This window comes from Pelodiscus sinensis, chromosome 13 (genome assembly GCF_052426305.1).
Source record: "Pelodiscus sinensis isolate ZL-2025 chromosome 13, ASM5242630v1, whole genome shotgun sequence".
Taxonomy (NCBI): Eukaryota; Metazoa; Chordata; order Testudines; family Trionychidae; genus Pelodiscus; species Pelodiscus sinensis.
In genome coordinates, this window is record NC_143064.1 from 15,674,390 (window position 1) to 15,687,723 (window position 13,334).

At 46.7% G+C, this 13,334-nt stretch overlaps 1 protein-coding gene across 3 annotated transcripts in view; it reads left to right on the plus strand.

The window, feature by feature from the left end:
* The window catches only part of ATP1B4 (ATPase Na+/K+ transporting family member beta 4), a 43,846-nt gene that overhangs the window by 14,762 nt on the left and 15,750 nt on the right, over window positions 1-13,334 (plus strand). For all 3 annotated transcript variants that reach the window (XM_006115403.5, XM_006115404.5, XM_075940988.2), the window contains 5 exons: window positions 4,422-4,550; window positions 7,251-7,355; window positions 8,696-8,892; window positions 9,840-9,896; window positions 10,614-10,709. In XM_006115403.5, coding sequence (XP_006115465.3) covers window positions 4,422-4,550; window positions 7,251-7,355; window positions 8,696-8,892; window positions 9,840-9,896; window positions 10,614-10,709 — 584 coding nt within the window. The remainder of the gene's footprint in view (window positions 1-4,421; window positions 4,551-7,250; window positions 7,356-8,695; window positions 8,893-9,839; window positions 9,897-10,613; window positions 10,710-13,334) is intronic.

Genomic DNA, 13,334 nt, shown 5'->3' on the forward strand with positions numbered 1-13,334 from the left:
TAACCAATCTTGCCACATAAATTAGTGCTGAATGCACTACTTTTTAAACTGGAATATGCTGGGTAAATAATTTTTTTTTGTTTTTCTTTGGAAAAAAGTCATGACTTATGATTAGAGTTTATACAAATATTTGCTAACAATTAAAATCGAGTCACCTATTCAACTGTCATTTTAGTGCAAGAAAATTTTTAGTTACAATTCACAAAATAATTCAATTTAGTTATGGAAAGAGTAATGCAAGCTTTATGAGTTTCTGATTCAAATTTACTATGTATGGAAATTATTCAATAAAATGAAAAATGTTTGAAGTTTGAATTCCTACAAATTTAAAACTATTCTTTTATTTCCTTTTTGCAAGCACATTAATCAAAAATTCTATTATATATTTAATTTCTTGAAGTGTAATCTGTGCAAAATGACTTTGCCTGGTCAACAATGGGCCTCGCCACCTAGTATACAATAAATTATACATACATCTTAAAAACAATGGTTCTAGACCCCAGCCATGCTTAAATTCTTCCTTCATGGATTTTGTTTTTATACCAACCAATGTACTGTATTTATTTGGTCCTTAGCATCCTGGTGTGTACAACATTTGGTAACACACCTTTGTGCACATATACCCACTCATTCTCCTGCTCACATGAGCAGGCTCGATAGGTTTTTGCAGAGCATGGCATTTGAGCACCTAACAAGATCTATGCATTGGGTCGATCCCACTTTTAAAATAAGGGGGCCTCATAATAAACACTAAGCAAGGAATCAGCCAAAGCTTTCACATTGTGCATAAATACCAGCTGAAAGGGAAAGAGTATTCCAGGTCCAGATGGCTTCTCAGGGCATATGATGAAGGCGGATGAGCCAATCTTCAAAGAGTCTATTTTTTATAAGCATTCCTCCTTCCTGAACGGCGGGTCGACTGGTTGCTTTGCCGGCTGTTGTGCTTTACAGTGAGGATTTGCAAGAGCCCAGGCTACCTCTGTGATAGTGTTTTGCCCCATGTGTGCCAAAGCAAAACTGAAAAATAATGGTGGTTGAAAAACTAGCAGTGTTGGAAAGGCTGCATGATCAGACTCACAAGGCAGGGTGAGGACAGCAAGATACACGGGGAGTGTAGGCCTCAGAGGTGAAAGTAAGGGGGTGCGCCCCAGTGTGTAGCTCCAGCAAGAGCAGGCTGAGCTGTGGCAAAAGCCAGTAGGGAGCTACTTAAACAGCTGGCAGTGACCTGGGATGCGATTGGACAGTACCTGTAAGAAATGTAAGTTACTTTCACCCCTGGTAGGCCTAAAACTATCTCCTTACATGGAAGACCCTTACGGGAGGGGGAAGGGTGGGGTTCACTTGGCTTCAGCTCTCAGATACTCCGCTGATGTCAATGCAGTCTCCTGGGTGGGCAGTCAGGTAACTGGGAGTAGAATCATGCTCACAAGAGTACACCTGGGGTAAGTCCATTGACGGTGGTAGAGTGACTGCGTTCACCCTGGTGCAACCAAGAGCAGAATCTGGCCTATGGCCAGTCTGGGTGTGCTGAGAACTTGTGGGAGACATCTTGAGGTACCTGGTTACTCACTGGGCTCCCTGCTGCCTGATGACACAGCAGTTCCTCTCTCAGCAGATCTGGGGTAGGGTACACACAGACATCTGTCCCTCTCAGCTCCCACCCCTCTGCAGCTTCCTGGCTCACCACCCAGGATTTCTGTGATTTTGCTCCTGTCCAGCACAGAGAGACCTTAGGCAGGTGGCTGTTGAACAGCTCTGTCCTCTCCAGGGGGTTAGCACGTTGTTTCTGCAGTATCCCAGACTTTTCCAGAGAAGAAAGCCAGGAATTCTGTTCAGGTCTCTCTCATGGTTGGAACCTGCTCTCTGTTCCAGAACAGAGTTCAAGCATAGCTTCCTCCAGAAGGGCCCTGGCATCCAGAGGTCCCCCCCTACCTCAGCCTCCCTGCCAAGCTCCCTGGAGCCCTGCTGCACTGTAACCCTACCGCTGAGCCCCTGTTCAGAGCTCAGTTGAATTTGCCTTTCCATGTAGTTCCCATCACTTACAATCCCACCCAACATAAACACGAAGGGTGCGTCTAGACTAGCAAGATTTCTTGCCAGCTGTCTACACTGGCCGCTTGAATTTGCACAAGAGCACTGACTTTGTAATGTACAAAATCAGTGCCTCTTGCACAAATACTTTCACGCTCCCGCTCAGGGATAAGTCCTCAGGGATCCCGCTCAGGGATAAGCCCTCTTGTGCAAGAATACTTGCGCAAGAGGGCCAGTGTAGATAGGCACCTTAATTTTTTGTGCAAGAAAGCCCGATGGCTATAAAATGGCCATCAGAGCTTTCATGCGCAAAAGCACATCTGTATTGGCATGGATGCTTTTGCGCAAAAGCATCCTTGCCAATCTAGACTCTCTTTTGCGGAAATACCTTTAACGGAAAAACTTTTCTGTTAAAAGTATTTCCACAAAATCATGCCAGTCTAGACGTAGCCCTAGAGAATGCAGAGGTGAAAGTGCACATCTGTGTTCTCAAGGCTTGTTCCGCCAGCAGAATCACGGTTCCCCTGGGAAATGGCTGTGTTATGGCTTCACTTTACTTTCTAAACTACTGGTTTTTATTCAAGGCTTTGTTCTCCCAAGACAACCCCAACTCTCAGTCTGGTCCTGGAAAAGCGAAAACCCCAAATAGCTCTGGACATTGATCTTGTGAAGTAGCCAAGTGTAAAATGTATCTCAGAGGAGCTGAATTTCTAGTCAATGTTATTTGTAATGTTCCCTTAAAATGTGGTTCCTGGTATCAAAAAGCGGATGGTGGGATAAGAAGAGAGGCAATTTACCTATCTGTGGAGATGTCCCAAGGAATTCAAAATGTGTTAGAGGGTGGCTATCCATTGTCTCTTTATGTCTATAATGTCACTGTTGCTATTCGGAAAGGGTATGAAGCTGTTGTAGGTGGGATCTGGGTTCAGTCTGATCCTGTTGTGACGTAGTGGGGGTACCTGGCTGGTTTCTATGCTGCTGGCTCTGGGGTAACCCCCACTGGCTGCCGTGGGTACCACGACCCAGCAAAACAGGATGAGTCACTATGCAAACCAGTATGGCCAGACACCCCCCATGGAGAGGAACAAAGGAAGGTGGAATGCTGCCCTGGCTGGGGGGCAGGGCTGGAAGAGAGTGAGGGTATGTCTACACTACCCCGCTAGTGCGAACTAGCGGGGTAATGTATGCATACCGAACGTGCAAATGAAGCCCGGGATTTGAATTTCCCGGGCTTTATTTGCATAAGCCGGCTGGCGCCATTTTTAAATACCGGCTTGTTCGAACCCCGTGCCGCGCGCCTACACGCAGCACGGGCTAGATAGTTCGGACTAGCAAGCTATTCTGAACTATCTGTACGCCTCGTGGACGTACAGATAGTTCGGAATAGCTTGCTAGTCCGAACTATCTAGCCCGTGCCGTGTGTAGCCGCGCGGCACGGGGTTCGAACAAACCGGCATTTAAAAATGGCGCCGGCCGGCTTATGCAAATAAAGCCCGGGAAATTCAAATCCCGGGCTTCATTTGCACGTTCGGTATGCATACATTACCCCGCTAGTTCGCACTAGCGGGGTAGTGTAGACATACCCTTAGTTAGTTGCTGTCTGAGAGCATGGAGGAGACAGCCTAGGGAAAGGGGCTTGAGTTTAGGGGCCCAGTCTCCGCCATCTCAAGGGGGCCTGAGGCATCCTAGCCCAGCTCTGTGACCATATTACATCTGTGCTGTGCTGTATCCTGGAGAGGCAATAAACTTCCTCTATTCCACCGGCTGGTGCAGTCTGTTTGTGCCATTTCGGGGTGCAGGAGACGGGGGACCCCCAACCCGCCGTCACACCAGTGTAGGAATGTACATATGTAGATCCTGTCTAGACTCACCTATGACTGATGAGCCAGGCCATGAACTGTGGCTATAGCTCAGAATATGAGAATTTCCAGCTCCCAGGAGGATTCAGATCCATGGTTTGTGTGAGAACAGCTGCAGATAGTGGCTGGCTGAGACCAACAGACATGTTCCCTCTAATCTTTTCCATCCGTGTGCGGATTTTTTCCATTCGTGTGCAAAATACGTTTTTATGTGCACTGAGGCATGTTGCATGTGCAACACCACTAGGAAGCAAAAAACCTCCCTGTGGGCACTGTGCTAATCAGTTGGGCACCATTCGAATCTCTCCTGAGCGGTCGCACAAGCCCCCAACTTACAGGGAACGCTGACTCTGGCCCAGACTTTGCTAGAGTTTGAGGGGATTTGCATCAGGGGAAGGCTACTTCTGTAATTAAGGACTCTAGGCAGGGTTAGCAAAAACCAGATGCAAAGAAGAGTGATTGGGTCTGTCCTTTGTGACAGTGGAAGTAAAGCAACTGTGCTAACAGTGACATGTGCTCTCTCTCTTTCAGGCTTGATCTTATTCTTTTACCTCATATTCTACATGTTTCTAGCTGGCATGTTCTCCTTTTGTATGTACGGGATGCTGCTCACGCTGAGTCCCTACACGCCTACATACAGGGACAGAGTCTCTCCGCCAGGTAAGCACATTCCCACAGCCCTCCAAGCCCCCTGCTGACCTACGACTGCAGGAATGGTCTTGGTAGCCACTCGGGATGTAAAATCCCATTTACAATGTTAACCGGTTAAACTGCGTGTTTAACTGGGATCCCGGGGTGGAGGGCTGCTCCAGCCTGGCCAGGCCCACTGTGCTGCAGGCTGCTCTGGACAGGCAGGCTGAGCCCACTGCACGGCTCCATCCGGGGCAGACCACCGATTAACCAGTACCCCGGTGAGCATGCCGGTAAGGCACATGCTTACTGGGTGACCGGTAACCCTTTATATACCTAATAGCCACCCACATGCATGTTCTGTCTTTGTGGCTGCTGGAAGGGCGTTAGGCAGCTGCAATTCCATTTCCTTGATGGAGAAATCTAATGTGAAATTCTGCAGACAAGATTAAACGGCACATTTCTTGTCATGCCTGGAACAGTCTTTTCAAAGGTGAGGCGCATTGAGGAGAGTCTGCAGGAACGATATGTGTTAATGTGAAAGGGTGCAGCCAGAGACAGAGGTTGTTTCCCTGAGAACTTGTAGACTGTTAATTTTCCATTGGGCCAGATTCTCGGCTGGTGTGAAGCAAGCCAGTGGCAGTGTGTCCATTGACCCCAGTTGAAGATCTCGCCTGGTGTGTGTCAGTTAGGAGCTCAGGACTCTTGTTCATTTCTAGGAGCTCAGTGAAAAGATGAGTCAATTACACTGTCAGGGTACGTCTACACTAGCCCCTTAGTTTGAACTAGGGAGGCTAATGTAGGCATTCGAAGCTGCAAATGAAGTCTGGGATTTAAATATCCCGGGCTTTATTTGCATGTTCCAATCTGGTAACCATTTTGAAATTCCACTAGCCCGAAGTAACATTCCAGGAGGAGTAACAGTTAATTCGAATTAAGGACTTAGTTCGAATTGCCGTTTCACTGCCGCGTGTAGCCGCGGGCAGTTACTTCGGGCTAGTGGAGTTTCAAAATGGCGACCGGACAGGAACATGCAAATGAAGCCCAGGATATTTAAATCCCAGGCTTCATTTACAACTTTGAATGCCTACATTAGCCTCCCCAGTTCGAACTAGGGGGCTAATGTAGACATACCGTCAGTTTCTTGAGGCAGGGACTGTGTCTTACTATGTTTGCATAATGTCAAGCACGTACTCAGAAACCAGTAACTAGGATTATTGTAATCATGTGTGATACCAAGTATAAATGCTGATATAATGGTGTCATGAATGATACTACAGGTCTTCAAATCACATGACTGCTCAAGAAGATGCTATTTTTTTTAAATACCCAAACATGAAGTATCCATTCTAATTTTTTCCCAAGATGTACAAATAACCTAACATTCACATGACAAGCTATTAGTAGATTGGTTGTTCAGTTCCACTGATGCCCTTTTAAACTGAAGTCTTAAAGGTGAAACCCAGGCCAAAAAAATAAATAAAAATGTTTTGCCTTTTTTACATTTTTTCCTTTTTTTGGTGAAATGCAAACACTGTTTAAATCTTTTTTTAAATATATTTTTCCTGCTTGTCTGTTTCCATTTGAAACACCAGGTGCCCTTGCTTTCCCCATGCGTTACTGAGATCTTGGGGACCAAGAATAGGCATGTCCCAAAAGGGTGGGTTCTCCTCACACTTTTGCTGTGGCAAATTATCAGGCACCCCCTTAAACTCCATGGATTACACTGGTGTAAAATGAATACGAGAGGAAAATCAGCCCCTCGGTCTTAAACTACCTCCATAAAATCAGGGGGAAGCTTAAATTTATTTGCTAACTCACAAGGTAACACTGTAATATTTTATGTACTTCTACAGCACCTCGCACAATGGGACAGAACCTGGTTATGGCCCTTTAACGGGGTTTTCTCGCCACTGCAGTATCTTCTGCTGACTGTTTCAGGAGTTAACTCTGACACACAGTGTGCCCTCCTCTGGTGGTGTCTCGCTGCCCTCGCTTATGGCCCACATTACTCTTGGGACCACAGCATCCTCTTCATGACACAGCCCACCAGACATGTCATGCTCTGTTTTCCCCCTTTCAGGAGAACTGCAGTTGAGTCCAGTGTCTGGCCATGTCCTCAGTGGTGAGGGGTAGGAGGATTTGGGCTTGCACACTATGCTGGGTCTCACCCCAGGGACCCTGTAGATGGCCTCCACTTGATGTGCCCCCTCCGGCCCCTCTGCTCATTTCTCTGGGCCACTTTCCCATGGACTTTGGCACCCTCTTCACTCTTGTTTCAGGGCCTCGGCCTGTGAATCCCTGCAGCTGAGGAAGAGCCATCCTTACCTCACCCTGAACTGGTGGCATCATTGCTCTGTCCTGTGTGCACTAAGTTTTGTTGTTCAAGGCAGCCTGTTCTCCTTCCTTGAGCTCCAGGGAGCAAGTGACGCTGCTGTGCCCTGCAGCCCTCCTTATTTGGGCCTGCCTGGCTCTGATTGGCTGCTTCTTGTAGCCTCCCAAAGGCCCTCTTTAATTGGCTGCCTCTTGTGCCTCTATTAACACCTTGTGGGCCAGTGTAAGGCAGATGCTCCATAATAGGCACTTAGATTCTACTGCAATGTAAATAAATAATAAAATAATGCAATGTATTAATCTGCATTACCCAATTTAACCTCTTAGACTTACATACCTGAGCCAACAGAATCTCCATGACTTGTTAATACAACAAAGGCCTTTTTTATTTACCAGGAGTAATGATTAGACCATACTTACATGGATTTACCATTGCCTTCAATGTCTCTGAACCCAGCACATGGAAACCTTATGTGAACAGCATGCATCACTTCCTGCAAGGTAAACTGGTTGGCTCTTTAAAAATAAAGCACAGTCTTTATAGAACTTTGTTCTAGAAGCTTTTATTTTACCTTTAATAAACAGTAAAACACTCTGCAGACACTGGGCAATATGGACGAGGTGGTGCCAACCCACACATCATGTCAGCTAAACTGGGGCTGATAGCTCCATGACATTTCCAAAAGATCCGATGTTATAAAGATGTTAGGAGATGACAGTGACCATGTCCAATCTAGGCCAAGCCGCGTAGGAAATGTGGTGGGGGAACACACCCCTTTCCAAGGGTCTTTCCTGCAACCTCCTGCAATGCACTTGGGCAGCTTCCTTGGAGTGAAGTGAACCTGAGCATTCGCTCCTTTTATTTTTTGCTCCTGCCATGCTATCCTGATAAGAACACAGGCTTGCTGCAGCTAAGCCCCCACTGTCAAAATAAACTGCAAGGAAACAAACCACATGGGACCCCAAGAAAGATGGGAGAAGAGGACAGGGGAAGGCATGTCAACAGAAGTCCACAGGAAAGGCTTAGTAGACTGCAGAGCAGCAAGTCCAACCCCTTTGCTTTCAGTTGCCTTTGCAATAAATATGAAAGTACTCTAAAGAAAAGGTGAAGCACAAACTATCCCAAAAAATCAATGCTCCTAGTTCCCTGCCCATTCATTCATTTTTCAGGCCGGAGAAGCATTAGTTTCCAAAGGTTCTCCCTGCTCAAGACTCTCATTGAGAGGGGCTGGAATGTGATGGGGAGAGGAATGAATGTCTAGGCTCTATTTCCAGCCCTGCTGTTGAGTAAGGTTCCCTAACCCTATGAAGATTTTTGCATGTACTTAGCTTTCAGCTGCATGGTCCTTGAGTAGAGGTCCACTGAAGTTATAGAATTGGGTCACAAGTGTATAATCTTGACACGACAGCTCATCACTTGGTGCCCCCTGAATCCTCCCCGTTAAAGCGAGGACCGTAATACTTGCCTCAGTATGAAGGGTCGGCAGCACATCCATTCTTGGACACAAGTGTCAGTGGTAAAACTTTTGAGGTCCATGGTGATTTTTCAAAAAAATTGAATAACATAGCCCTCACCCTCCACCATCCATCTCTAAGCATGGAAATTCTGTCAAGTGTCCATCATGTAACTTGGTGATGCCAATCCCTACTTATTATGAACAATTTACCATTGCTAAAGTTGGTGCATTTTCTATACATGATGACTGCTGGATCTGGTATTAAACTTTGTCTCTTGGGAAGAGATTTTCCAGCTCCTTCAAGGCCTTTGACAACTTCAGCGTTGATGTAGGGATAGATTGTGATAGTGCATAATGTATTAACCAGTTCTTGGTTCACCTTAGCTTACAATGACAACATTCAAGAGGAAAAGAATATTGAGTGCCCGGCTGGCCGGTACTTTGTTCAAGATGGAAAGGAAAGTGAAGAGAAGAAAGCCTGCCAGTTCAAGCGCTCTCAACTGGAGAACTGTTCTGGGATTGAGGATCCTACGTTTGGCTACTCTACGGGCCAGCCGTGCATCTTACTGAAGATGAACCGGGTATCGAAAAACCTGGTCATTTTAATTCCTTCCTTGGATAGTACTATAAATTAATTATTATGCTGAGTTTGAAACTAGGCTAATTTTCTGAGCTAGTACAATCAGCTCTAAAATTAGATCCCCACATCAGGTGGAAAATAGCTTCATTCAGAGGAAGAGACATTCCAACAAAGAAAATTTGCAAAGCTCCTGGCACCTTGATTTGGTCAAGAAGCAGGCAACAGGAAGGTAATTCTTTGTTGGGATGTCTTTCCAGGCATTAAGCTATTTTTCGGAGGTCATGTCCCCTATTCTGCTCTCTTTATAGTTGTGCATTTTCTAAAGACCAGTGCATAATCTGAAATCTTTAAATATCCTAGAATCAAAGGGCAAGTTGCTGGCAAAATAAATGTAGAATACATAAGCTGCTTGGAAAAGCTTTGAAAGAACGAGGGGCTGGCCTTTTGATTGTGATCGTTGTAGTAATTTTCAATATGTGATGTATCGGCTCATCTGTGTCAAGCTAAGATCAAATGGTCATGTGAGGAAACAGCAGAAATTAGTTGCCTAGTAGACCTGGCTCTTTCTGAAATGGGTGACCACCAAAGTGGAAAACTTTCAGAAAATGTTTTTGTTGGGGGTGGTGTCCCTTCATGTAGAGTTCACTGGAGAGCCTCACCTTGAAGGGGCAGAAAGCCTGTTAGTCTTCTCCATTCCTGAGTTCTGGGGGGGTCAGACCCACAAGGAGGACAAGTGGGCAGGTGCATCCTCCCCCCACTTTGGGGTGAATGACCCCACTGGCTCATGGCAGAAAATGCCTCCAAAGTAACTTGCATTGGTTTGCAATCTGATCAGCTAAATAAGCTTAAGAGGGAGAGAGAACCTCTGGAGTGGGATGGTGATAGCGCTTGGGTGTCACAGGACAAGCTGCGCAGCTCACAGTTGCATGAATGCTTTTCTTTTCATAGATCATAGGCTATCGGCCTGGCTCTGGGATACCGGTGAGCGTGAACTGTGCCATTCAGGTAATTCTTTCACATATGTTGAGTGTTTTTTTCAGAAAGGGCCTTGCTGCCTCTCCCACTCCGTCCCTGTTGGTGATGAATTGCAATGCAGTTACAAATGTTTTACCAGCCCCTGTGTGAAGGACATTGTAGGGACCACTGACTGAGCGAGGGCTGCAGGTTTGCAAAGCTCTGTGAAGGTAGCTAGTGCTGAGTGTTATCTTGCCTCTCTCCATTTGGGACCTGATCCCGTGTGAGCTGCCAAAAACATCATGGGAATGCTGAGCCCTTCCAGCTTCCTGGGATGCCAATAGCAGAGGGTTCATCTTCAGCTCCACCCCTCCTAGGAACAGGTACACAGACAGAGAGGGGCTGAGACTGCCCCCTCTCTGTCCTTGACCCAGCACTCAAGGCCTGGTAAGTCTTCCTCTAGTTTCAGTGGGAACTGGCCCAGGCCTTTAGCTAGTAACAACGAGGCAATGAAGCCTGGAGACAGATTTATAGGAAGTAAACATGAACCTTTGTCCTGTTTGTTATTGTGCACTTGGTTCTCTGACGCATTCCAGCAACAGCTGGTGCTACGGGTAAGCACTCAGTATAAAAAGGTGACAAAGTACCTAGGCCTTTTGTGCTGGGGTCTCCAGAGATGCCTGCCAAAGCCCAGATGTGTTGTTGACCTGAGGGAGGCTGTACTGTACTGCCCACACATACTACACACCTGCTTATTTTTAATTACAGAAAGGCAATGAAAGTGCTCTTAGATCAGTGGACTTCTATCCAGGCAATGGAACATTTGATCTCATGTTCTATCCATACTATGGCAAGCTCACTCACGTAAGTAGAAACTTGGGGGCTAATTCTCTATTGGCTTCCCTTTAATCTCTCCTTGGGGAAGGAAGGGGGCAGGACCCAACAGGGAGACACTGTGAGATCATAGTCAGCAGGCTGCGGGCTGGTAGTTAGGACTTCCATGTTATATTTCTAGCTCTGACACTGACTTGCTCTGTGAGCAACTTATGTACCTCAGTTTCCTCATCTGTAAAATAGGTATGATATTTACCAGGGGCTCAGTTCTATTCAGTTTGCTGACAGCAGTAGTGCCATAAGCTGAAATTTTCCAAAGCAGCCATTGATTTGAGGTGGCTGGGCTTTAAAATGCCCAACTTGAAATGGGTAGGGCCCTGTTTCTTACAACATGCTCAAGTTGGGCAGAGAAAAACTGAGTTACCCCAAATCAACTTCCGAAAAGGTTGGCCCTTGCTTTTAATGGACCTATTTACATCTGGACTATTGTGTCCAGTTATGGGCAGAACATTTCAGGAAAGATGTGAACAAAAATGAAAGATGTGGAAAACATGATCTATCAGGAAAGATTGAAAAAAATATATAACATTTTTCAAGTATATAAAAGATGGGTTACACAGAGGAGAGTGGAATAATTGTTCTCCTTAATATCGGAGGCTAGGTCAAGAAGCAATGGGCTAAAATTACAGCAAAGGAATTTTTGGGTTGGACATTAGGCAAAAGTTCCTGTCAGGGAACAGTTAAGCACATGAACACTGGAGAGAGGATGTGGAATTTACATCAAGGGAGGTTTTTAAAAACAGGTTTGACAAGCTCTCTCAGGGATGGTCCAGTTGTTACTTAGTTCTGCCTTGAGTATAGGGGACTGACTAGATTACTTAGTGATAGGGTTGCCAGATGTCCAGGTTTTGACCAGATCACCTGGTTGAAAAGGGAACTTGGTTGCTCCAGTCAGCACTACTGACTGGACCATTAAAAGTCTGATGCAGTGACAGATTTAGAGTTGGTGGGGCCCTGTGGTCAAGCTTCCAGCCACGGGGACTCTGTGTGCTCCCTCTGCCCTACCCTGTGCACTAGCTCCACAGCCTCGATTGGCCAGGAATCCAAGTCAGTGGGAACTGCAGGGGTAGCCTGAGGCAGCACGCAAAGCCTCCTGACTCTGCCTCCGCCTAGGAGCCAGGGAACATGGTGTCACTTGCATGGGGCCACCCAAGGTGAGCACTACCTGGAAGCTGCTCCCCAACTGTCTGCCCCTACCCTGAGACTCCTCCCACACCTAAACTCTGTCCCAGAGCCTGCACCCCAAACCTCCCTCTGCGCCTCAAACTCCTGCCCCCAACTCAGAACCCCCTCCTGCATCCCACACCCCTTTGCTCCAGCCTGGAGCCCCCTCTTGCACCACAGATCCTCCTCCCCAGCTGCACCCCAGAGTTCTGCCCCCCCAGTGAGAACCCACACCCCCTCCTGCACCAGCCCAGAGCCCCCTCCTGCATCCCAACCTCCTCAAATCCAGCCCCACCACTGCCCACACCTTACTCCTCCAGCATCCCAATCCCCTGCCTCTGCACACAGCCCCCTCCCACATTCCAAAGTCCTCGGCCCCAGACCAGTGAACTCTTCTGCACCCCAGAGGCCCTGGCCCCAGTTGGAGTCCTCATCTCACTCACCCCAACCCGCTGCTCCAGCCTGGTGAAAATGAGTGAGGGTGGGGGAGAGTGAGTGACCATGGTTTGTGTGTGGAGTGAGCAGGGGCCAGAAAAGGGTTGGGGCCATGGGAGAGCGGCCTGGCAAAGGTCTTCAGTTTTGTGTGATTAGAAAGTTGGCCGAGTGAGGTTCCTTCTAGGCCTACACCTCTAAGATTCCATTTGGTGCGGGGAGGCTTAGATGAGCAGTACACATTCAAATAAGAGTTCAGAAAATTAGTTGAGGAAAAAAAAACCCATCACATGACAGGGAACCAAAGTTGTTGAGCAAAAAAAAAAATTGGACAGAGGCCAATACCAGACACCTGGCAACCCTAGTTCAGATTGAGATGTGTGAGCAACAAAATTCCCATTGTAAAAAAAACCAAAAGGAACAACAGCTCCCTTGTGAAACATAAGATGCATGCTCCAACCTTGATTTTTCAGGAGCCTGTACCTTGGGCACACGGATCACAAAGAGCATGATTATTTTTCATTATTATTGCAGACAAAAAAGCCACAATTTAAAGTGGCCAAAGGTATTTTATAACCTCATTAGCCTTTCCTTCCGATCATGGAAGGCTTGAATAGTAGCAAATCAATCCATAAGGAATATTATATTAGGAACTCAAATGTGTCCTCATTACTTTCAAACACATTGGGTCAGATCTGCAGCCTAGCACAAATTAGCTTTCCTAATCCTTGTAGCATCTGTACTGCTAAATCAATTGACACCACAGCAGTAGCAGGGCCCTTTCTCCGAACACTGTTTCACTGGCTGGGGCAACAAGATATTTGATGTTTTTCCTCCCTGCTCAATTGTTGTGCTTATCCAGTGCAGGACTGTAAATTCCTGTTTAACCAGTTAAGCGGTTAACTGCTTAATGAGGATCCCATAGGTGGGGGCTCCTTCAGCACAGCTGGGCTGGCGATTAACCAGTTACATCCCTAATCCAGTGTCTCGCCTTTTCAG